The sequence below is a fragment of the Pyrgilauda ruficollis genome, unplaced genomic scaffold, assembly GCF_017590135.1.
Source record: "Pyrgilauda ruficollis isolate IOZ18807 unplaced genomic scaffold, ASM1759013v1 scaffold5, whole genome shotgun sequence".
Taxonomy (NCBI): domain Eukaryota; kingdom Metazoa; phylum Chordata; class Aves; order Passeriformes; family Passeridae; genus Pyrgilauda; species Pyrgilauda ruficollis.
The window spans coordinates 7,046,633-7,069,392 of NW_024526599.1; the positions used below are offsets into that span (position 1 = coordinate 7,046,633).

The following is a 22,760-nucleotide window of genomic DNA, read 5'->3' on the forward strand; positions in this document are numbered from 1 at the left end:
TGCTGTTGCTAATAATTTCTTGTCCACCTGAAAGCTTTTGTTGCTGCCTTTCTGTTTAAAACTTCCTTCTCATTTTTATTTTTCTATCTTACTTTTGTCTAATGTGCTCTTCTGCTATTCTGCAGAAGCCTTTGTCCTTAAACTAAAAAGTCAAATTCCTTCTGTTGATACCATCCGTGTAACCATGTGGGCACCTGTGTATTTCCTTTCTAGGCTGGGCCAATTAACTGGTTTTCTGATTCATGCTACAGAAAATGAATGTCATTTTTAAAAGCAAACATGTTTTTGAAGTCTTATACCTAAATTAATTTAATGCTGGAATTGACAGAATATTCTAATATTTTTTTTTAAATGATTAATATTTAATATTAACTGTTCTGGTGCACAGAGCTTTCTTTTACATTTTTGTCCTTTTTCTTACCTCCCTTTTTCTGTCTTGTGCAGTTTTTAAAGAACTCTTAACAAGGTTGTCAGAGGAAAAAAGAAATGGTGCTCCCCACCTGCCTAAGATCGGTGATATTAAAAAGGCCAGTCGTTACTCCATCCCTGACCTTGCTGTTGATGTGGAGCAGGTAATAGGATTAGAAAAAGTAAATAAGAAAAGTAAAGCCAACACAGTTGGGGGAAGAAATAAGTTAAAGAAGATACTTGACAAGACTCGAATCAGCATTCTGCCTCAGAAACCATACAAGTGAGTTTATTTCCTCCTAAATATTTCCTCTGCATTAAATGATAAGAATTCTGAATGAACTCATAGTTTGTGATTATACCTTTTTATTTATTAATACAAATCATCTTTATATCTGAAAAAATACCAGAAAAAAAATCCATTCTGAATATTTGAACAAGCATAGACTGCTAACAGTGCAGCTCCTGACATCAATTTAGATGTATTTTTTTCTTATAGATAAAGTAATGACACAAATACTTCTTTACATCATTTCCCTTTTTCTTTTAAGAGGTCTGTTAACTGAAATTATTTCGGAATAATTCTGCAGGCAGGTTACTTGCAAAGGGTTGGTATGAGCTATGATTTCAATGTATCCACCTTCCAGTGGTCTATAACAATTTTTATGTGCTGCTGTAAGGATAGTGAGGTTAAAATTTTAACAAATTTTAACTTGGGTTCTTTGGTGGAATTGTGTGGGTTTTTTTATTGTGGGTTGTTTTTTGATTTGCCTTTTTTTTTTTTTAATGAAAGCTAAATATGCTACCTGATAGCTTTTGCTCTATGAACACATTTTAGAAATAGAGTTGTGAAAATTGCTGGCAAAAGTAGAAGAGTGAATTTTATATGATATTATGGGAATCTGGATCTTGGCCAAGGCAAATGGTATTGATGCGGGAAAATTAATTGTAGAGGGTAGTTGTGCGATCAGTCTTTTCTCTTGCATTTTTCTTTCCTGTGTCCCACTAATGAAGAATCTATTCCATATAAATGTTAAAAAAAGACACTTGTTTTTTCCGGCCCTGCTGAAAATGCAGGGCTTTTTTTCCTGCCATTACTTAAAAAAATTTGCTTACCTGATGTTAGATATTGCCTACTAAATGAAAACTATTCTGAAAATTATATATAGAATCTTAGTAATAGAATTATTAAATTAATATAAACTATTATACATGAATAATGGATGTTTCTTCAATAAATGGCAGTACCTTTCAATAAAAGGAGAATCTGTAAATTCTCTTTTTGTGTTGTTTGTCTTTAGCATGTTTTCCTTTATTTAACTGGTCTTGCATGTTTGTTTCTCTGATGAGCTGTGCATACTTAGGTCTGTTTTTCTGCATTGGTCACTATGGTTCATAGTACTTGCATAAAATTTTCATGTTGATTTTTCTTTTTTTTTTTTAAACCCTTTATTTTCTTTCATATTTACACCTTTTCTGTGCAGGGACCTCTTTGGGTAAGATTCAGAAAAACTTGACCTATTTTATTTTCTTTTTGCTAGCACAGCTTTATGTGTTATACATAGCAGTTTGTCTGCAAAGCCTGTTGGCATTCACTTGTTTTTGTCTGCACAGTTTCTGCATAGAGATCTGCGGCTATAGAGTTTAGTGTTTGTGCTTTTCTTCCCCCTATTGTGTAAAAGCATCAGTCTCATTCTTCCTTTTAATTACTGGTGTTGCATATATTAAGGGACTTCACCTAGTTTCACGTTTTTGCATATAAGAAAGTCAAGAGGGGTGAGAAAGCTGATTTACTCTTTAGTTAAAGTAGGCATTTAAAGACTTCGTGACTCAGCTGGCTTAAGAGGTGAAACTGTCCACTGTTTTTTGAGTATGAAGACTGCAGAAGGCTCCAGTGCCTTGAGGATGTACCCAGACAAAACCAATCTTTAAACTAGAATGAGGTCGCTCTTAGAGGGAGCTTGTCTGCTTCAGGAGACATTAAATCAGTATCAAAGATGAATCAGTTTGAGCAGGAGGTAATGCCTTCCTTCAGTCTTGCTCTAGTTCAATAAGGTTAAATAACTTCCCAAATGGAGCAAACAGCACCTACAGGGAAATCTCCTCACTGTCTGTGAGACATCTCTTGGGTTCCAGGTACAATCTCCCCTGGAGCTCTTTGTTTACTTTTCTGACGCAGAGTGATTTTGTGCTCTGTAGGCTCAATTGGTCCAAAAAAGGATTAAATACAATCCCCACCTCCCTCTCTAGTAAAGTTCTGCCTGGTCCATAGTGCAGCATCCCAGACAAAGCAGCAGCCCCTGTCTCTCTCCTCTCTGCAGCCCTGGAGTGGGGTGCACAGGATTTTGTGTTCTGAAGGAAGAAGCATTCAGATACGTCTGTTATTTCATTATCCCTTCCACCCTCTTTGTTATTCAGCAGGAAAGTTATTTCTTAGTTAATATGCTGTCACCCTGCACGGCAGGTGCATACCGAAAGCAATAGAAATGCTGTTTCCTTAAAACCACAACCTTCTTTCATTGGCATAATAAAATATTTTACCTAACAGTACCTCTTCATGGGACATGGATTTTTTTTAGTGTTGCTCTTTTATCTGATATTTCTAGAGTTCATGACTTGTTTGCATATGTTAGAACTCAGATTCTAATTTAAGTTTTAAAAGTAGAGTAGACTGAGTGTCAAGTAAGGGATTTCCAATTATATGAAGACTGAAACTCCAGCACAATTTAAGACAGTTTTTTTGCTTTTAAACCTAACATTTCAGAGTTGATCCACTTTACTGAAGCTGCCTCAGTCATGACGCACAGGATAGGTATAAGATTATATAAAACTGGCAAACTGCAAAAGGAATGCATAATGCAAGTGAAACTATTAATATAAGATTCACACTGTCTTAATTTGATTTGAATTTAGAGAAAATACTGTTGTTGGCAGTATTTATGAAATCTGGTATATAGTCGTTTAGAGCCACCAGAAAACATTTTGAGGTACTAGGGCTGCAGGGTTTTTTGTTTACTTTCTTTTTTTAAAATGTGCAGTGGTTCCTGCTTGAAGGACCTGATATTGATTGCTGGCAATTCTTTTGGTCGCAGTGAAAGACTTATTTGCTTGTGGCTTAGCATGAAGGTGCTGTGTGCTGAGCACCTTCACAGTATGAGTTTGTCACAGTATTTTGTGCTTGATGTGGAAGTACAAAAATACAAATGTTTAGATTCACCTTAACTTCTGATTAAAGAGAGAATCCTATATCTGTTTCCAGTGGACTTGAGTGTTTCTGTCACTCTGATGGCTTGAGGTTTACAATTCATAGAAGTGTGTTGGTAATACAGAGTTTGCTTGTTTTTTTAGAAGTAAAACAATGAGAAAACCCAAACACAACACAGAGCAATACCATACATTGCCTTCTCAAAGGCCGTTGTGTCTGTATCATTAAAAAATGTGTCTTTAGTGCTCAGATACTGTTGTAGCTTTCCAGACTACTGTTCAATTCGTAGCACTTAAAGAAGTGGTACAAGAGTGCACGGTGTAGAGTTATTCATCAGTAAGCACAAGAGGATACTGGTGCTCTAACAGCTATCAGGGTAATTATCTAGCCTTTATTACTTCTGTTTAGGAACACTATACAAAGGCTTAAGTGCCCAACATTAGGGTACAAGTGGTCATTTGTGTTGCACCATTTAATTTACTAGACTGACTTAGTTGTAACGTTTGCAACAAAGTCCAAATTCTGGTTTATGCTTTATTTAAATGTGTAGATACAGATTTAGACATGCTTGGCTTTTAGAAAGGCCTTGCCTATACTTGCTACATTTTTGATGCTTTTCACTTTCTATAATGACTGTAATTCAACATTTTATACCCTCTGAGTATTTTATTAAGGGTTTTGATCTGTATATTTAGAGAAAAGTTCAATGGCTGTCTCCAGCTCTATATCTTGTGGCTGGTGTTCTGCTTTACATTATTGTGAACTCAAAAGCAATAAGCAAATCAGTGCCTACTATAACATGATGATAGCTGTCTCTGATCCATCTAGCACTACTGATCTCCTGTGGGACCCTGCCTTACACAATTTAATGGATAAAACCCTTCACCTTTATCACAGAATACTTTATTTACAGCTGCCAGGTACTTTGGAGAGGATACTTAGAGCACCCAAGTGTGGCTGTTTAGCTTACCTGGTATCACTTCAGTCACACTGAGTGGAGAGACACTCAGAGAAGTGATACAGGGTGGGGAAAACCAAATGATCTCCAATTATCCTCTCTCGTCCGTCTGTTGAAAGATTTTATGTAGTATGAATACAATACATCACAAATATAGTTGCAGATCCTGTCTGTGATGGGATAAAAAATCTGAAGTCCAGGTCTGAAAGCAGCACTGAGGGAACAGCCGTATTACTCAAAGTTTGGGTGATGGGCTGATGCAAGAATGATGAGGTGTGTACCACCTTTTGAATGAACATATTGGCCAGAATCATTAAAAGATGAGCCTAGCAACTCCTCAGAGCTTAATGGTGAGGATCTTCTGGCAGTATTAGCAGGCAAATCGAGTCACTCTGAGTGGACTGTTCACAAAGCAAGTCCTGTTGTCTGGAGAACTTTGACTTCTAAATAGCAATTGCTGTATCAGCAATTGAAAGTATGAAAACATAGCAATAGAGAAATCACTGAATCCCTCTAGTATAGCCAATCTCTGAATGTCTGTAAGTCCTGATTTTGTTTCTGAATGCAGTGACATTGGAATAGGCCAGTCTCAGGATGACAGCATTGTGGGACTGAGGCAAACAAAGCACATTCCTCCTGCTTTACCTGTCAGTGGAACCCTGTCATCCAGTAATCCTGACCTGCTGCAGTCTCATCACCGCATCTTAGACTTTAATACTACTCCAGGTAAGGATCCTTTTTTTATTGTAGTTCTTGACCTTTTAATTTCCTCTCACAGTTCAGGGTTTTTTTGTGTGGATTTGTAGAGTCTGAAGAGGCTTGTGAGTTTTTATTAACTGTTTGCTGTCATACACAAATTCTTGCATGAGGATTTATTACATTTGCTACAATATATTTTACCCACATATAATAGATGTCTGTTTTTCATGTATGCTGTATACAGAGTGCTTTTTACTGATTGAATGTTCTTGGTCAGTAAAAACCTGTTTTGCTTGGTATTTTATAATTTGCCTCAATGGATCATTGTTTTCAAGACTGCAATATTTTCAAATGGCATAGCAGATCATTAGCTTATAGTAAAGGAAAAGGATATTGGGCTGGGACACAAGACATGTATTTCAGTCTTCTTCTGCACAGACTTATATAATTTGTACTAAATTTGTAAGGGACAGAGTTTTAAGGTTTCTTGTTAGTCACCCTGCCCTACAGCTGTATGCCAAAATCTTTGAATATATAATCCCTTTCTGAAATAGATAAAAAATGAACACATTTAGAGAGGATCAAAGCACAGGGGTGAATGAGGGAGAAATAGGGGGAGAAACTTGAGAGCCTTATCTTATAAAACTGGTTTAGCTGGAGCTCCTGGTAGGGTTGGGATTTGGGCTCTTATCTGGCTGCAGGAGGATTCTTAGTAGAAAACCTTTCCTGAGTTAAGTATCCAAGTCTTTGCTGTTAAAATATAGCTTCCGGAGCAGGATCTAGTGATGGTAGCTCAGCAGACACTTGGTTATTTTAGCCTAATCTTTAGAGAATTACTCAAATGTAGAACTGAAAATTCAGTGCCCTCCTAAGACTGAGGGATTTCAAACATTACCTAAAGGATTAGCTAAAGGGATGCTGCTTAAATATCAGCCTACACCCTGGCCAAGTTGATGCAATCATTGTGCTTGAAACTGTGATACTGAACATTGTTCTGTCCAAGTGTTTTAGGGCTGGAGGAGATTGCAAGGAGGTGGTTTGTGATTTTTGCCCCAGTGCCTAAGATTGATCCTGAGAGACTTGGAAAGTGAATAGTTTTTTGTATTTTCTCCAATGACTAGTGTCCAACACCTTGAAGCTATTCTTTATCAGTAAGAGCATAGCTTTTCATCAGGACTTTTTCTATAAATGGTGAAAATTCCTTTCTCTAGCTTGCCACTTACCTAGACCAAACAGATCTAGGTAATTAAAGTGGTGATGCTAAGTGCAGCAAGTGGCCAACTTCCAGCGCTGTGGGCATTGCTGACTCAAGCAGCTGGAACAAACTTCCATGAGAAGGAAAGCCATTGCAGGCTTAAAGACCTTTGAATTACAGAGGGAGTTCAGAGAAGCTTGATAAATGAATAAGGTTCAACTGTTTGCATTTTGCATTGAGGAAAGGAGATCAATATGATGTAGTGCAATTGCTACAATGCTTTAACAGTTTTTCCATGTCTTTGCAGAAAATGTGTTTCTTCCTCATTAAAAAAAACCAAAACATTGTTTTCATTTTGTTTGTTTTTGCCTGAATGTCCACACACTGAATATTTTTAAAGTAATTCTAAGGTTTCCTGAGTGGAAAGCAAGGAAAACGGGGCTTGAAATGAAAAGCATATACCTTAAGGACTTTAGAGATGGTTGCATTGTATATAGAAGAGTTGAATTATATCTCTATATATTTCAAGACTTGAAAAAATTAAAGCCTGCAGTTTTAATTCCTTTTACTACCTTGGTCTAAATTAAAGATGGAAATGGAGGCAGCTTGCAAGAAATTGAATGCACTGGAGGAGAAAGAGAAATGGGTAGAGCAGCTGTCCTTTGAGGCTTTGAGAAATATCCCTCAGGATAAAAAATAAAACAACTTGCTCCTTTTAGAAGAGTAGTCTTTGAGGAGAAAGTGTGAACAGCTTGAAATCTGCAAGGAGTCATTTTAGTTTCTCTTCTGATTGGATCAGGCTGTCTCAAATATACTTTTAAAGATTTATTTTTAAATGTTCAATAGCACTTTGATTTCTCTTTTCTTGTGCTGCCTTTGCTATTTGATTGGAAGTCAAAATAATAGAGTAATGATGAACTGCCAGTCACTGGTATTTTTTCTTTCCCCTCACAATCTTTCTAAGGGAATAGATTCCTATCATACAGCATTGCATTCTTCAGCCTGCCACTCCAGTTTCTCTTTTTGAAAACCAGTGAAGGGGGGTGATTACAATTCTCTTCAAGTGTTTTATTTAAAAATTAGTGGGCTGAATTACTTGCTACCATTGCTATAGCTGCAATCATTTCACTTGCTGGCAGACGTCTGTGTGTTCTGTGTAGAGCTTTCCCTCACAGCCCTGATAGGTAGGCAGCCTGAGAAATTGGGTGCTAAAATGCAGTGCAAAGATGGGACTCCTCTACTTGCTGTCCTCTGCGTTTCTTCGTATTGATTTCACTGACCCAGCAGAGCAGGTTATTTTCTTGTTGCACGAAGCACTTTATTTCTAGGGACTGTTAAACAGTTTCTCACCTTGGTACTTGTTTTCAGTAGCTTCTCAACTTCACAGCATTTCTTTGGCAAATATTTCTGTAACAGCAAGAGGCAGCAAGATCTAGAGAAGGGTCTGGTTTTTAATAACATCTCCAAAACCTGTGTCTTTGGCATCTGCCTTCCTCCAGATGTCAAAAAATGTAGAAAATATTTCAGAAAATATTCTGCTCTGTATCCTCCTTCAACTAATTACTGAAGGAAGATGGGTCAGTGTAGAGTAGGTGATAAAAGGCAAAATTGGCTTGCTTGTTGTGAAGTATTTGTGAATTTGACTCAAATGCTTAGGAAGGGCTAAAAGCTGGCCTGTAATGATATCCTTTATGTGTAACTGATAATGTAATCCAACAGTGTTAGTGTGTTCTAGTATTAGTGCTTCTCAAGCTGCAAAAAACTACTGTGAGCTTCAAAGTTATGGGCTTAGTTGCATGAAATTTGTAAAATCATATATTTAAGCCTAAAAAGCCTTTGTGGCATGTAAATACACTCATATCAGAGAGATTCATCTTAATGATTTCCAAATTATTATTTTGGAAACATGCAAGAGCAGTGGGGAGGTGTTCAGTTCTGTTCTTTTGTCACAAGATTTCTGATGCTGAATAGATCTTTCTGTAGTAACTTGAATACATGTTATGCACATTCAGGTCTTGTCAAAAAAACCTCTACTTGTACCAAAGTGAATGTTTTCATTTGGCAGGGTTTTTTTCATTATTTTATTATGATAGTCATTTCAGAAGCCTTCATTTAGAAAGCTTTTTATTATTATATATTTTCTTGCTTGTATCTTCCTTAATCTAAAAAAATTAATTATTTTTAAGAAGAAACTTATTAAAGAAAAATGAGTAGATGTCACGCCTCACAAAACTAGAAAAGCTTATTTCTAACAGAGGGAAGAAATTAAATTATTTGAAATACATGTCAGTTAAAAATACCTGAGGTTAAAACTCCCAGTGATGGATATCTGAATCAATGGGTTTGGATTTCAATATATTTATGCTTATTAGCTTGTCTGTCCAAATTTTGAAAATATTAACATATTTTTGTGGCTTGCTCCATTTATAGCCTAACTAGCTTCTTTTTCTGGATGTTAATAGAACTAGTTTTTACTGAAGATATTCTTTATCAGTAAGAGTCTAGCTTTTCATCAGGACTTTTACTGAAGTGAAAACTGGTAACACTAATGATTAAACTCAAATACTCATTCTTACACCACTGAGTTTTTATTTTTCTTTGCTTACTAAATTGCATGACTTGCTTGTAATTTTTTTCCAGACTTACCAGACCAAGTTCTGCGGGTTTTCAAGGCAGACCAGCAAAGTCGCTACATAATGATCAGCAAGGACACAACAGCAAAGGAAGTGGTCATCCAGGCCATCAGGGAATTTGCTCTGACTGCAACCCCTGATGCCTATTCACTGTGCGAGGTCTCTGTCACACCTGAGGGTGTCATCAAGCAGAGGAGGCTCCCTGATCAGCTGTCCAAGCTTGCTGACAGGATACAGCTGAGTGGCAGGTAAGATGGAGACTGAGCTAAAGCTGATGATGCCAGTTTATGAAGTCAAAATCTTGTTAAAGGAGTGTTACTTAATTATTTAATGTTCTGTTTCTTCGCAACACATTGCTGGTTATGCAATGTGTCATTAATACCTAGGCCTGGTGAAGTTAATTTTATTCTCAGATTCCAACTGGATCTTCAAAGATAACCCTCAGCACTAATTGGGTATATTATATCCAATATAATAGTCTCTTTTTCTGAATTTTGTTTTTACAGGTATTACCTGAAGAACAACATGGAAACAGAAACTCTTTGTTCAGATGAAGATGCCCAAGAGTTACTAAGGGAAAGCCAAATTTCCCTACTACAGCTCAGTACTGTTGAGGTGGCTACCCAACTCTCCATGAGAAACTTTGAGCTGTTCCGTAATATCGAACCCACAGAATACATAGATGACTTATTTAAACTCAAATCAAAAACAGGTTGCACTAATCTAAAAAGGTTTGAAGAGGTGATAAATCAAGAAACCTTCTGGGTGGCTTCTGAGATTCTAAGAGAAACCAACCAGCTGAAAAGGATGAAGATCATTAAGCATTTCATTAAGATAGCGCTACACTGCAGAGAATGCAAGAACTTCAACTCGATGTTTGCCATCATTAGGTATTGCCCACTAATAATTTTACTTCTAAGTAAAAAACAAAGTCTTACTTATGCTGGTCTTTAAAAAAAAAAAAAACGTATTTAATAGAGTAAACCAGTTTAATACTGCTAACATCAACACTTGGCAGTCTGCTAAGGAGGGCATTTTTGGTAATTTGAAATGTTTGCTGAAATATTATTTGAAATGCTACTGTTACGTACTTACTGGTCAAGACAGTGCTGGCAAGGTGAACATGGCTCTAGAGAAAAAGATCAAAAGAAACAACAGGTATATACAGGAAAACCACACAATTGTTGCAAATGAATGGACTAATTTCCCCAAAGCAGCTCATTTTTGTCTGTACTGCCCAGTATCTTAAATTCATTCAGTCATAATATATTACATTTATTTTTCCTTTGTATCAGCAGTTTCTTTCACAGAACTTTGAAAATAATCGATAACAAACTGTGATGCCCTAATATAGTCTGTAAATAAAGATCTTGTAATAAGAATTTTAAAATGTACTGAAAGCCTCAGAAAACATTTTTTAGTTTTGGAATGAGAAGGAAGAGAGAAAACTGTAATGTCTATGTTTATACTTTTTCTTTAGAACCCAAACAAAAACAAACAATCCCCCTACATTGTCTCTCATGAAAAAGCTCAAGTAAGTTGAGGTAAACTGACAGTGTTATCACTGTCTTTGACACAAGCTCTTGTCATCATTTTGACATTCAGTCAACAGATTGAATGTGACACTTTTACTGTGAGTAGGAAAAAAATGAGTAGGTTTGAATACTATTCAGCAAATGAGGCAAGTTACAAAGCCAGGGATCCGTGCTGATGATCAGTCAGCATCTCTGAGACATCCAAATATTGAGATTTTGTTCAGCTATTTCAGCCATCTCAAGGAGAAATAAAAGCAGGAAAAAAGCAGTTTTTTTCTGCTAGGAAAAACTTGAGTGAAGGAAAGACTCTAGGTAGAAATTAACCCACCAGGTAGAAATTAACAGCAAGACAGTCAATGTCATTACAGTGGAAGAAGGGGGTTTGCACCTGCTACAGCTTGAGAATAACCTCAGGTACAGAGAGTGTTAAAAAATTTCATCCTGAAAGAACAATGTCAGATGTGTTATTGCAGAAAGAAGGTGGGTCAGTGTGCTGTCACTACCTGAACATCATCATGTAGGTGGAAGATATATATTTTCTGCCAGTTTGTTAATCTGGAAGTAAGTAGTCATCCTGAGGTACTTAGATTATGATAGTCTTATCAAGCTCAGACACTGTTTTTAAGTAACAAATACATATCCTCTTTAAGATTTAATTACTCATCCAAGTGCAATTTTTTTTCTGTTTATGGTTGCATCATAAGATATCTCCAGTTTTTATAGCTTTTGTAAAAATGATCTTCTGTAATACATGCTGGCAAAAAGTTTTTAAATTTCTGTTATTTTATTGACACTGTTGTGCTAATGTATTTTGGCTGTGTGGTATTTCTACCATACAAAATTTAACATGGTCTTTTCTAGGATTTTTTGTTTCTTTCTCTTGTTCTTCAACTGCTTTGCACTTCTTTTGTTTCAAGTGGCCTGAATTTGGCACCAGTTGCAAGGCTCCGAACTACTTGGGAAAAGCTTCCAAGCAAGTATGAAAAACTGTTTCAAGATCTACAGGACTTGTTTGATCCATCTAGGAATATGGCAAAATATCGTAATGTCCTTAACAGCCAAAACCTACAGCCCCCTATTATCCCCCTGTTTCCTGTCATCAAAAAAGACCTCACATTCCTTCATGAAGGTAAAGGCAGAATATATCACCTTTTTCTAGCTAAGGAAGAGTAACTTTCCTGCCTAATCACTGATGGTGTTGGTTGTAGGAAATGATTCTAAAGTGGAGGGCCTGGTGAATTTTGAGAAGCTGCGGATGATTGCGAAGGAGATACGCCATGTCGGTCGCATGGCGTCTGTGAACATGGATCCTGCTCTCATGTTTAGAACAAGGTAAGTGTGTTGTACCAGCCAGAGCTTTCCCCAGCTGAGAGAAGGCTGGATGGCAGCAAGAAGGACTTTTTTGTGCCCCTTCTATTGGAGCAGTATGAATTTTTTGTGTTAGCAATTGGCCAGCATGATGTGGTGGTCTAAAACTGGAGGAACCATTACGTTTTGTGGTTACTGATACATTCTAAAATGTTTCTCACTATTCTGTAGCTGATGGTCACGTCATAAAAATGAGATTCTGTCTGTGGGAGGGAGAGAAACTGTCTTGAAAACATATCTATTAGTCCATTTGAAATATTGATGGGTGTCAGCCTTATAATTTTGATTTAGTAGAAGTGGTAATGTATCTGAAGCAGTGTCAGCTACTTGTGTTAGAAAACGTGGAGTGAATGCTCTTTGGCTTCATGTTTGACAAGCTTATTGCATACTCTTTTTTCTTAATTTGAGCTAGAAGAGTTTGTAATATCTGATTGTATGCCCAAGTCAAGGCTCTTTTTAATGTTTGTGGGCTTCCAGAACTGCTTGTCTCGAGGTCTGGTCTTTTTCTTTCTGAGCTTGTGATCTTTCTCTGTCTCTTCTTAAACCCATGCTTTATTCTTCCTGGCTCTCACTTGCAGGAAGAAGAAATGGAGGAGTTTGGGGTAAGTGGTTGGAGACAACACAACGGACATTCATTCTTCCTTTACCATTTGCATTTTTTCCTACTTGCTGTCTTTAATTTTCTGGTGCTTTGACATTTTTTTCTTTTGTAACCCTTTTCTACTGACAATACATTTGATTTGATATTAAAACACAGAAGCTGTAAATTATTTTTAAGTGGTCATAGGTAGACGTGGAGTGTTCTTTCCCATCTCTAGTTTAAATTGATGAAGGAAGAGACTTTTGGTCAAAATGAAATTACAAAATGACAAGGTTGCAACAGCTGAAAATGGCTGTTAATTTCCTTATACCTATTAAACAATTATCACCATTCAAATTCAGAAGTTAAAATTTACAGTATCTGCTTGACTAACTTACTTTCATATTACAATTAGCCATCATTTTTACCTTAACAATTCAGGACCAATGCATTGAGTTCATGTAGATATACATACATTGAAATGTGCATGACATGTATTCCATCATGAATTAGCTGATCATTTTGTTTTGTTAAACAGTCTTGCAAGTTATGAAGAAGTTCTTTTCTGTAAAACTGAGTTGTACATTTTGTATACAGTCTGATTTAAAACACAGAGTGCTTTCAAAATACCTCCTTCATATGTATTTGAATTTGAACCTCAATTATAGTCTTCTGTCAGCACTGCCTTACTGCATGAGCTTTTCCTAATGCTCCAGTCCTCTCAGTAGATGCCTTATGTGAGATTTGAATGCTACCTTGAATGCTTTTCTAGATGTGTGAAGTGTTATTGCCTAGTTGGAGCAAAATAGGTTAAAATATCTGTGCCATTAAAATGGTGCCCCTAACCAAGTGAAAAAGATTTCCTGTCCTTCATTTTTCTATCTGTTATAGCTGTTTGACTTACTGGAATGAGGCATGTAAGCTTTGACCGTAGACTGACATTCATGCAATCTCTTGCACGTTTCATGTTTGTTGGGTGGCACCATGTTGGACTAAGTCATACCTTTGCTGTCTTTCTTTCCCCTCCTGCCCCCCTCACTCCAGGTCTCTCAGCCAGGGCAGTGCCAACGCAGCCGTGCTGGATGTTGCACAAGCAGGGGGGCATAAAAAGCGGGTCCGTCGCAGCTCCTTTCTTAATGCTAAAAAGCTCTATGAAGATGCTCAGATGGCACGGAAAGTGAAGCAGTACCTCTCAAACTTGGATCTGGAAATGGATGAAGAGAGCCTGCAGACACTCTCTCTGCAGTGTGAGCCAGCCACGAACACATGTGAGCATTGTCATTTGTTGTGGATTTCAGAAAACTGTTGAATATAGCTCTAGTTCTAGTCCAGTGAACCAATTGGGAACAGTAACTAGACACTGAAGTAGAAAATTATTAATCTAGTAATTTTCAAGTACTAAACATCTGTGAATCCTAAGGAAATAATCTTGTGGATTAACAGGATAGAGACACAGTATTTATACAGGTGATAAGGGTTTAAGATAACATCTCAATGAAGTGCACAATGATGTTTTAGATTTGTCTGTACAGAGGGTATAGAGGAGCAAAAGTTCTTCTATATTTCTGATATACTGAGGTTATTAGTGTGAATAGCAATATGGCTATTCTAAGGGAGTAGGGGATTTTCTTATGTCCATGTGTTTCAGAGATGCCTGGAGGGTGTACCTGGGGCAGCAGAGGGGAAACTTATCCTGGATATCCATTTAATTTTAATTTTAAAAAATGTTGTATATTGTGCCCTTCCCTTCCTGCAGGATAGCAAAAAAAAGTAATTATATGTTGGTTCTGAATCAGTTGTAGTCCTTATGATAGCCCAGTATAACTTCTGGTCATGTTTTTTTGTAACAGTGGTCATATATCAGAGCTTTATTTTTAGAAAGAAAACATTCATTGATAATTGATAATGTACATCTTTTAAATGGAGTACATCTCCCTCTCCTTTCCTCTTCATCTTTTCTGTCTAAAGTTATCATGCTGTATTAATTGGACAAGTATTTGAGCACCTTTTAATTGTTCATCAGAGGGCTTTGTAGTGCTCAGACTAAAACACCACTGTGTCCTTGGCTAATAGTCATTCAATGTTTTGTCCCCTTTCTTGCAAAGTGCCGAAGAACACGGGAGACAAGCGACCTGGGAAATCTGAAACGTCACCAGTGGCTCCCCGGGCAGGCATCCAGCAGAAAGTGCAGCAGCAGCATAAAGTAAACCAAGCACTGCAGGTCCCAGCCGTGTCTCTTTATCCCTCTCGCAAGAAGGTGCCAGTCAAAGACCTCCCACCATTCGGTAGGTGGAACAAGGGAGAATTTGGTTTAATTTTCTGAAGTTTGTTTGTCTACGTCAGGAAGACATTTTTAATCAAATAAGGTTCAGACTTCCATTTCTGGTAGTATGATATGGAGGTTATACCTGTCCATGCAGTGTCTAGGCATTGTTCTCTTCTCTAGAAATGGAAAGAAAGAAATCTAGGGAAAGAATCCTGTCAATTTCATCAGTGTAAGTATTTACCTATTACTAGCAGCTAGGAAGAATAAATGTTTCTCACTGTTTGCCTTGGGAATTTGCCTTAACTTTTCTAGAGGAACTGGGGACTTGGAGTTCTTGAGATGCCTCAGAAGTTTTGGTGTCACTTCACAAGTTAGATTTTTAAGGTGAAATTGAGGCCTGCTCAAACTGGCCTCAAAAGGCTTCTACTCCCTTCTGCTTTTTTATTGTTGTTATACAGTTATTGCTACCTCCATATTCTACAGAAAGGCACCAGACTATAGGAACTTCTCCTACCCTGATTCCCAAATCTGTGTCCCAACATGTGTACAAAACATATATGCACTATTAATGAACTCTTTAAATTACAAGTATGGTAATACTGTTCCCATAATCCCTAAGAAGTATATGTAGCATAACGGGCCCTTCCTTTTTCATGATGGTTATTGCACAAGAGCTTAATTCTGATTTCACTCTTTATTGGTTTTCCTCATGCACTGCTTAGGCTGCAACAAAGCATTAGAAGCAGCAAAATGAGCAAGAAACAATTCAATATTCATCTAGATCTTGTTGATTTTACCATTAAATTTTAATCTTAAAATACTTTGAAACTTTGTAGACTGCAATTTTTTTGCTCATAGTGGCAAAGTTTCTGAAAACTGACTAGGTTATGATGATCAGGCAGCTGTGAATTATTGATAGCAGGATTGTGATCCAACACATCAAAGATAAAAGTCCACGAATGCTTGAAAATAACCTGTACCACAAACATTGGCAAAACTGTCAGAGAAACTCTGTCTTCACTTATAAGGCTGTCCCAGGGTGGATCTTTGAGGGGAAAGGAAGAGAAAGATGAATAAATGTGGTCTGGGAAAAGCAATTCCTGATGCCCTAGATCTTTACATCACACATCATCTTCAGGATGTTTTTACTCTGTAGTTTCCCAAAATAAGCTGGTGCAGAGATAGTTCTCAAAAATGAAAGAGAGAAAGGCAGCTGCAGGATGGCCTTGTTTCTTAATAAGCTTAATCCTTATTAATTTTCTTTCCAGCTTCCTTTGACCTTCTAGGCTACTCTGAATAGAAAAGAAACAGGAGAGCAGTTTGAATTCTTACTATATACATCTCCACTAACCAGTGAGATGGGTGTGTGTCTGTATTTAAGCTAATTTTAGTTCAAGTTTCTCAGTAACCATTCCTATGCATATCCTCAATTATATGTTGAGGCAGTATTCTGCAACATCAAATCTTAATGTTTTCTGTGGCAAAGTATTTATCTTAAGTGGCCAGAATGAAAGACCATCTGTACTAATATGCAGAAATGAAGCACTCTATTTTAAATGGGAATGCATTTTAATATTTTGCTTCATTTGAGCTGGTGTCAGGAACTCAGAAATATACAGGGAAAAAATGTAGCTTTTTCTTCCTGTGCAGTGTCTGCTCTAGAAATGCATTGTGAAACGTAAGGATGTATTAATACTGGACTTTAAACCTGTCTACTTTAATTCTTACCTAAAGGCATTAACTCCCCACAAGCTTTAAAGAAAATCCTTTCATTATCAGAAGAAGGAAGTTTGGATCGTCACAAGAAACAATCTGAAGACGCTGTCTCAAGTGCATCTTCACAGCTGTCTTCTCCTCCTACTTCACCACAGAGCTCTCCAAGGAAAGGTAGTAGATGTTCAATATTTCTTGTTCTGTTTCTTGAAGCTCATGGACTTGGGAAGATTCTGAGAGAGAATTTGGACACTCAATTCTGCTGCTCCTATTTTTGTCACATACGGTCAGCAAAAGGGCAGAAAATGTAGTGCAGAGTGGGATACATGAAAGGTAGCTGTAAACCTGGTTTCAAGGGTACCTGAAAGCCCTCTGGTGATCAAAAGCCAGAAAAGATAGCCTGGTATGACACAGGATTTGATGCAGCAGGTCACTCTGACTGCAGCTGCTCCTGACAAAAAATATTCCTATGATCAGCATTTCCCTGCCTTCAGTGGAAGGATGTACAGGTTGAAACTTAAGATCTTTGTACAGCATTGACCACACTGGTCTATCAGAGGAATTATTTGCTGTGTCATGCATCTGAATGGGATGTGACCTACATATGACAGAAAGGCTTAAGGTATTTGGAATTCAAATCAGAATATTTAATATTGTGATTTATATTTTGTACTACAGAATATTTTAATAGCAACCTGATTATTTAAACCATGTGTATGGATTTTTGAGGAATGGTATTATCCATTGGAGCTTTCTTGACCAAGATATTTTTAAGTAATTTCAGGGTTATTTTTTAAAGTGAATTTAGGACTTTAAAGGGATTTTTAAAAAAAACCTATTTTCTTGTTTGTTTTCATAGTAGTTGTAGTTCTGGCTATGAATTGACAAAATACAGGAGGCATTGCCCTGTAATTTAAACATACTTCCACACTTTGGAAATATGATAGGCTAGATGTATTGCATGTAACTTCTAAGTAGTTCTCTTTTCACAATAGCATAAAAGTTCAGTTTAACAGTTGCATAATAGAGCATTATGGTAAAATATACATTGGGACTGAAGTGATTTCTATTGAAGTGTTACTTACTAAAGTCAGATGGAGGAAGATAATATGTAGAGGTTATATCATCTTGAGTCCTTGTAATCTGTCATCATTATTTCTCCCAAACACTACATTAGCAAAGAGGGAATTTATATAAATATGGTCAGGCCTATGCATTTTTTGAAAAAGGAATTGGAATTCTGTACTTGACTCATAGTGTGAACAACACTTTATTTTTTCAAAAAGCAAATAATAAACATGATTAAAAAAAACATCCTTAGTTTGATGGTTACGTGAAGCTAATGATATGTTCTTTCAGATAAAAATTACAGCATTATTTCCCAGCATTAGTTCTTAGCAAGTGAATTGGGGTAGATCAGTTGAAGTAATTCTGCCACTTAGGATTAGAGTGAAAGCAAAATATGAGAACTGGTGACTTGTGGATGTGTTTAATGATCTTTAACTTAGTTGGCAAGAACATTCAGCACAATTTGTTTAATACTGAAAGAAAAGCTGAATTTGCTGAATTTGCTTCTATGCCACGACTTGCAGATTTTATCTCAGGCCATGTCAGTGCTACCTACCTCCAAATTTCACCATAATTCCAGTAATATGAATTTGGAAGTAATTAGTGAGCCAAGCATCTCAAAGAAAACTTGAAAACCTGCCCCTCTCTCAGCTAAGATATGTAATAAGTAGTCAGCCCAGACATCAGGCTTCATCTCTGAAGTGTAGCTCTGCAGAATACAAAGACTGTATGAGACAGTCTCTGGGATTACTTTAAGCAGTAATCTCAACCAGACCATCTCTTTCCTTCCAGTCTTGGAGACAGTGTTTATTCACAGGCAGATTTTGAGACATAATATTTCATAATGTGAGGGTACAAGTGTGATGATGAATTTGAAAAGAATTTAGGAGAGGAGAGCAGAGGGAGGAGAACAGTTGGTTTGTAAATGAGTAGTACATGTTCCCACAATCCTCTATCTCAGATTAAGATACCAAAGACAGTGTCACACAGTTTTGTTATGTATCTTTATCTTTTGCAGTGCTGTGTAAATGTAATGGTAGCTTTGTTTTATTGCCAGTTTTATTGCAGTATTGCCCGTGGCCTGACAAGAAGTGAGCAGGCATCATGGAGAGTCTGATTAATGCTGTGTTCCCTTTCCAGGCTACACTTTGGCTCCAAGCAGCACTGTGGATAACTTCTCCGACTCTGGTCACAGTGAAATTTCTTCTAGATCTAGTATTGTCAGCAATTCTTCTTTTGACTCTATGCCAGTCCCCCTGCATGATGAGAGGAGACAGAGGCATTCTGTCAGCATCGTGGAGACAAATCTTGGTGTGGGAAGGATTGATAGAAGAATCATGATTGAACCAGATCAATACAGCTTAGGGTAAGAATTTTATTTGTGCTTACTTACATTATACTTTCATATAGTGTGTATGTGGTGTGTGTATTTGTCCATGTAACTTTGTGTCTCTCAAATATTTTTTTCTTCTCTGCTCTTAAAAAACTACTACTTCAGTGCTTCATTTTGTGATAATGCTCCATTCCTGCCAAGAAAAGGTTTTGTACTCCTGAGTGAGTGATGAGGTCTGAGCAGCAAGACTTCACTTCAGTAGATGTTACCATCTGAGCATTTCAGTGGTGCCATAGGTTATCCACTTTGTGGCAGACTGGTACCCTAGCCTGCTTTCTCCATGGGAAATTAACTGAATTAGATGAGATATTCAAACAATTATTCAGAGATAAACTGAGAACAGAAATAGCTAGCAATTTTCCAGTCTGCTTCATGGAAAAGTGCATATCTAACTCCAAAATATTTTACTCCAAATATCTCTTCCAGTCAACAATAATTGGAAGCTAAAATTCACATTGCGCTGCTGGTTTTCTAGTAATTTTCTAGGTAATTAACTTCTGTAATGGTGGGGAAGCTAGTGCTGTGAGGAGTTCTCTAAATCTCTAGCAGTGAGCCTTGGTGTGAAAATAATTGGAGCTCTGGCTCCTGTTTAGTCTCCACTTACATTTGGATGTTTCAGTCCTCTGAATGGTTTCTGGGGTTTTAATACTGCAGGGTCTTTGAATGGCAGACCTGTTCCAAAACTGCTGTTCTTCAGCTTTGGGAAATCTCAGGCTATGCAAACTCTTTATTCAGATGTCTTAAATATTTGGAAGAAGAGGGTTCTAGTCTGCATATGAAGGTGCCCTGGAAGAACAAGTCCCAGGAGCCTGGATATCTGCTAAGCAAAAGTGACACTTTGTTGATTTTATCTGTTGCTGTGTAAGGAATCATGTCAGGCTCACTTAATCATTGAAAGGCTACAGAAAACATACTTGCTCTATGAAGTAGCATGTGTTTCCAAAAATAAGGCTAAAATACATTTCCATTTGCAGGAAATGTTGAAAAGTTAGCTCTCACGGTTTTCTAAGCAGAAAAAAAAAAATCTGAGATCTAAACCTGAATATCAGCCAGCTCCTGCTAAATTCTGTTTCTAGCTTTTGAAAGCTAGCTTTTTTCTACCATTTGCTCAGTATGGCTGGAAAAGTAGTAGAATAACCCTGTCTGTGTCCCTGTATGTGTGTCTGTGTGCTTTGCCTGTCTTAAAAGGCTCTTGTGAAGTTAAGATTTTACCTTTTGAAATTACACTGCTGAAGTGTAAGACTTCACCAAGTTGTCTGTAGAGTTTTGTTTGTTTGTTTGTGTTTGGTTTTGTTTTATTGAGGATGTACTTGAAAGAAAAGTGTTATATTCTCAAAAGTGAATTAGCCATTCCTGCAAACAATAAGTACTATCAAGTGCATCAAAATCTTCCACCACAGAATCATGGAATGGTTTGGGTGGAAAGTGACCTTTAAAATGTCATGAAGGTTACGTAGTCCAACCCATAGCGTGTTTTGTTTTTCTTTGGTTGTTTCTTTGTGCATCCTGTTCATGATTTCCAATTCCAACACTGGATTTTTTGTCCCCTCATCAATGTGTATCCAGCTCATACGCACCGCTGTCAGAGACCAGAGGCCTGTATGCTGGAGCAACTGTACTTTCTTCTCCTAGTACAGAAGAGCTGTCACAGGACCAGGGGGACAGAGCTTCGCTCGACGCAGCTGACAGTGGCCGTGGGAGCTGGACTTCTTGTTCGAGTGGCTCTCATGACAACATCCAGACAATTCAGCACCAGAGGAGCTGGGAGACTCTGCCTTTCGGACACGCTCATTTTGATAGTTCAGGCGATGGGGCGGGACTGTGGGCCTCAGGCGGCCATATGGACCAGCTGATGTTCCCTGACCATGGCACAAAGTATGGCAGGCAAAGTCAAGGTAGGGAGGGCCTTGACCAAGCACAGTCCAGAGCAAGCTGGGCATCTTCCACAGGATACTGGGGAGAGGACTCCGAGGGTGATACAGGTACCATAAAGCGGAGGGGTGGGAAGGATGTTTCGATTGAAGCTGACACCAGTAGCATAACATCTGTACCAGCAGAGGAGACAAAGCCAGCTCCCGTCCCTGCCCACACAGCAGCAGCATCAAGTAGTACAAAGGGGCTTGTTGGTAAGTTAAGTTTTGTTTGTTGTGAAGTGTTTTAATTCATTTGCTTAAGTTTTCTCATATTGTTCTACATTTCTTTTGTCATTATTTTGTTTTCTTTTTTTTAATTTTTAAAGCAAAACTGAACATTTTGCAGTCTCTCTTAAATTTTTCCCTTTAACTAAGCCTTTATCACTAGGGAAAATATCACTTATTGTTGATTCTCAGTTCTGGCAGTACCTTTGTGTTTCAAGAGAGCCTGCCATACATCAAAAAACTAGCTCAGCTGCTGGGCAGTATTTTGAAAGGTTGATGTATGTAGATGTCAGTTCTGAAATTTGAATTTCTCATCACAGTAAGGCTCCATAAGGCTATATTTAGAAGTCTTAGTAAATGTGGCCTGATTTTTTATAGAAGTGTTTTACTTTATACCTCTGTATGACTTGTCTGATAATTGTGAATATTTCTTACATCTGAAAATGGGATCCCTTTGTGCTTAAATACCAACTGAAATGTTTCTTTACTCTGCTGAAACTGAAGAGGTTTCAAAGAAGTTAGAGCTGAAATATATTTCTGTGCATTCAATAATGGAAAAATCAGATAACGTATAAATTAGTATGAAGGTGTCTTTGGCAGAGCTTAACATTTTTATTATATTGTTCTTTCTATGCATCCTAATCTGTGGGCCATCCAGTACCTCTGAATTTTTGCCTCTTTTCTTCCTTTCATTCCCCCTCACTTTGCCTTTTGTCAGGTTAACATGAAGAACTATCTAAAAGCCATTTTTTGCTGACACAGCTGAATGTCTGCCAGATTGAGGTCATTCTGAGACCACTGTGATAAACAGCTTTTCCATTTTCTGCCCGAGTATATTGCTTAGCAGTGGCCTTTTGCCTCAAAGCTTGGGTGCAGGTCTAAATCCCTGGGCTATCAATAGGAAGAAGGTGTATGGATTCATGCCAATCTCCAATTTTACTCTTTGATACCCTTGGTTTCCTCCAGAATGTGTAACAGGTGTGCTTCCAAACTTGACTCTCAAGGCAGTGCTTGCCACTACATTTTTAGAGATTTGAAAGAACATGAAAGACACCTGAAAATTCAAACCAACACAATTCCATGCCCTTCACTACTATCTGTCCTGCAAATGTAACTCTGTGTATCACTATCTGACAGAACCCTGGTTTAGATGGTTCTTTTGCACTTTATAGACATTGATTTATTGTAGTATTTCAGTAGAATTTTTCGACAGTAGAATTTTTCTGTAGAACTTCTGATTTTCAGAAATCTTTGAATAAAGTTTCTCAGAAACTTCTTCATGCTGCTTTGTTCAGTTAAACAGTTTGTCCAAGAAAAATACTTAGACTCTATTGGAAAATGTTTGGTTTTGTTGTAATACCAAGGATTTATTTTTAGTCTATAAAAACTTGCATCCAAGTAGCATCAGTCCATTTTAAGCTGTACTGCCCTTTCAGTCAAATCATCCTGCCTAATGCAGGGTGGTGTTGTCATCAGCACTTAGGCAAGAATATACAGTGTATGACAAGCTGTGCAAAGTAAATTGTCTATGTCAGTGGTTTTTCCTGCTGTATTTGTAAGGTTTGTCATTAAAGTGGTCTTATGTTAAAGGGCTGGGCCCA

General features: G+C 37.5%; 1 protein-coding gene across 5 annotated transcripts in view; it reads left to right on the plus strand.

Moving 5' to 3' along the window:
* RAPGEF2 (Rap guanine nucleotide exchange factor 2) overlaps positions 1-22,760 on the plus strand; it is a 185,420-nt gene that overhangs the window by 158,056 nt on the left and 4,604 nt on the right. For 3 of the 5 annotated variants that reach the window (XM_041479887.1, XM_041479888.1, XM_041479891.1), the window contains 12 exons: positions 445-691; positions 5,140-5,297; positions 9,106-9,346; positions 9,605-9,988; positions 11,551-11,762; positions 11,842-11,965; positions 12,580-12,603; positions 13,626-13,849; positions 14,687-14,866; positions 16,582-16,734; positions 18,769-18,994; positions 20,588-21,147. In XM_041479887.1, coding sequence (XP_041335821.1) covers positions 445-691; positions 5,140-5,297; positions 9,106-9,346; positions 9,605-9,988; positions 11,551-11,762; positions 11,842-11,965; positions 12,580-12,603; positions 13,626-13,849; positions 14,687-14,866; positions 16,582-16,734; positions 18,769-18,994; positions 20,588-21,147 — 2,733 coding nt within the window. The remainder of the gene's footprint in view (positions 1-444; positions 692-5,139; positions 5,298-9,105; positions 9,347-9,604; positions 9,989-11,550; positions 11,763-11,841; positions 11,966-12,579; positions 12,604-13,625; positions 13,850-14,686; positions 14,867-16,581; positions 16,735-18,768; positions 18,995-20,587; positions 21,148-22,760) is intronic. The other 2 variants (XM_041479890.1, XM_041479889.1) reach the window with 2 other exon arrangements.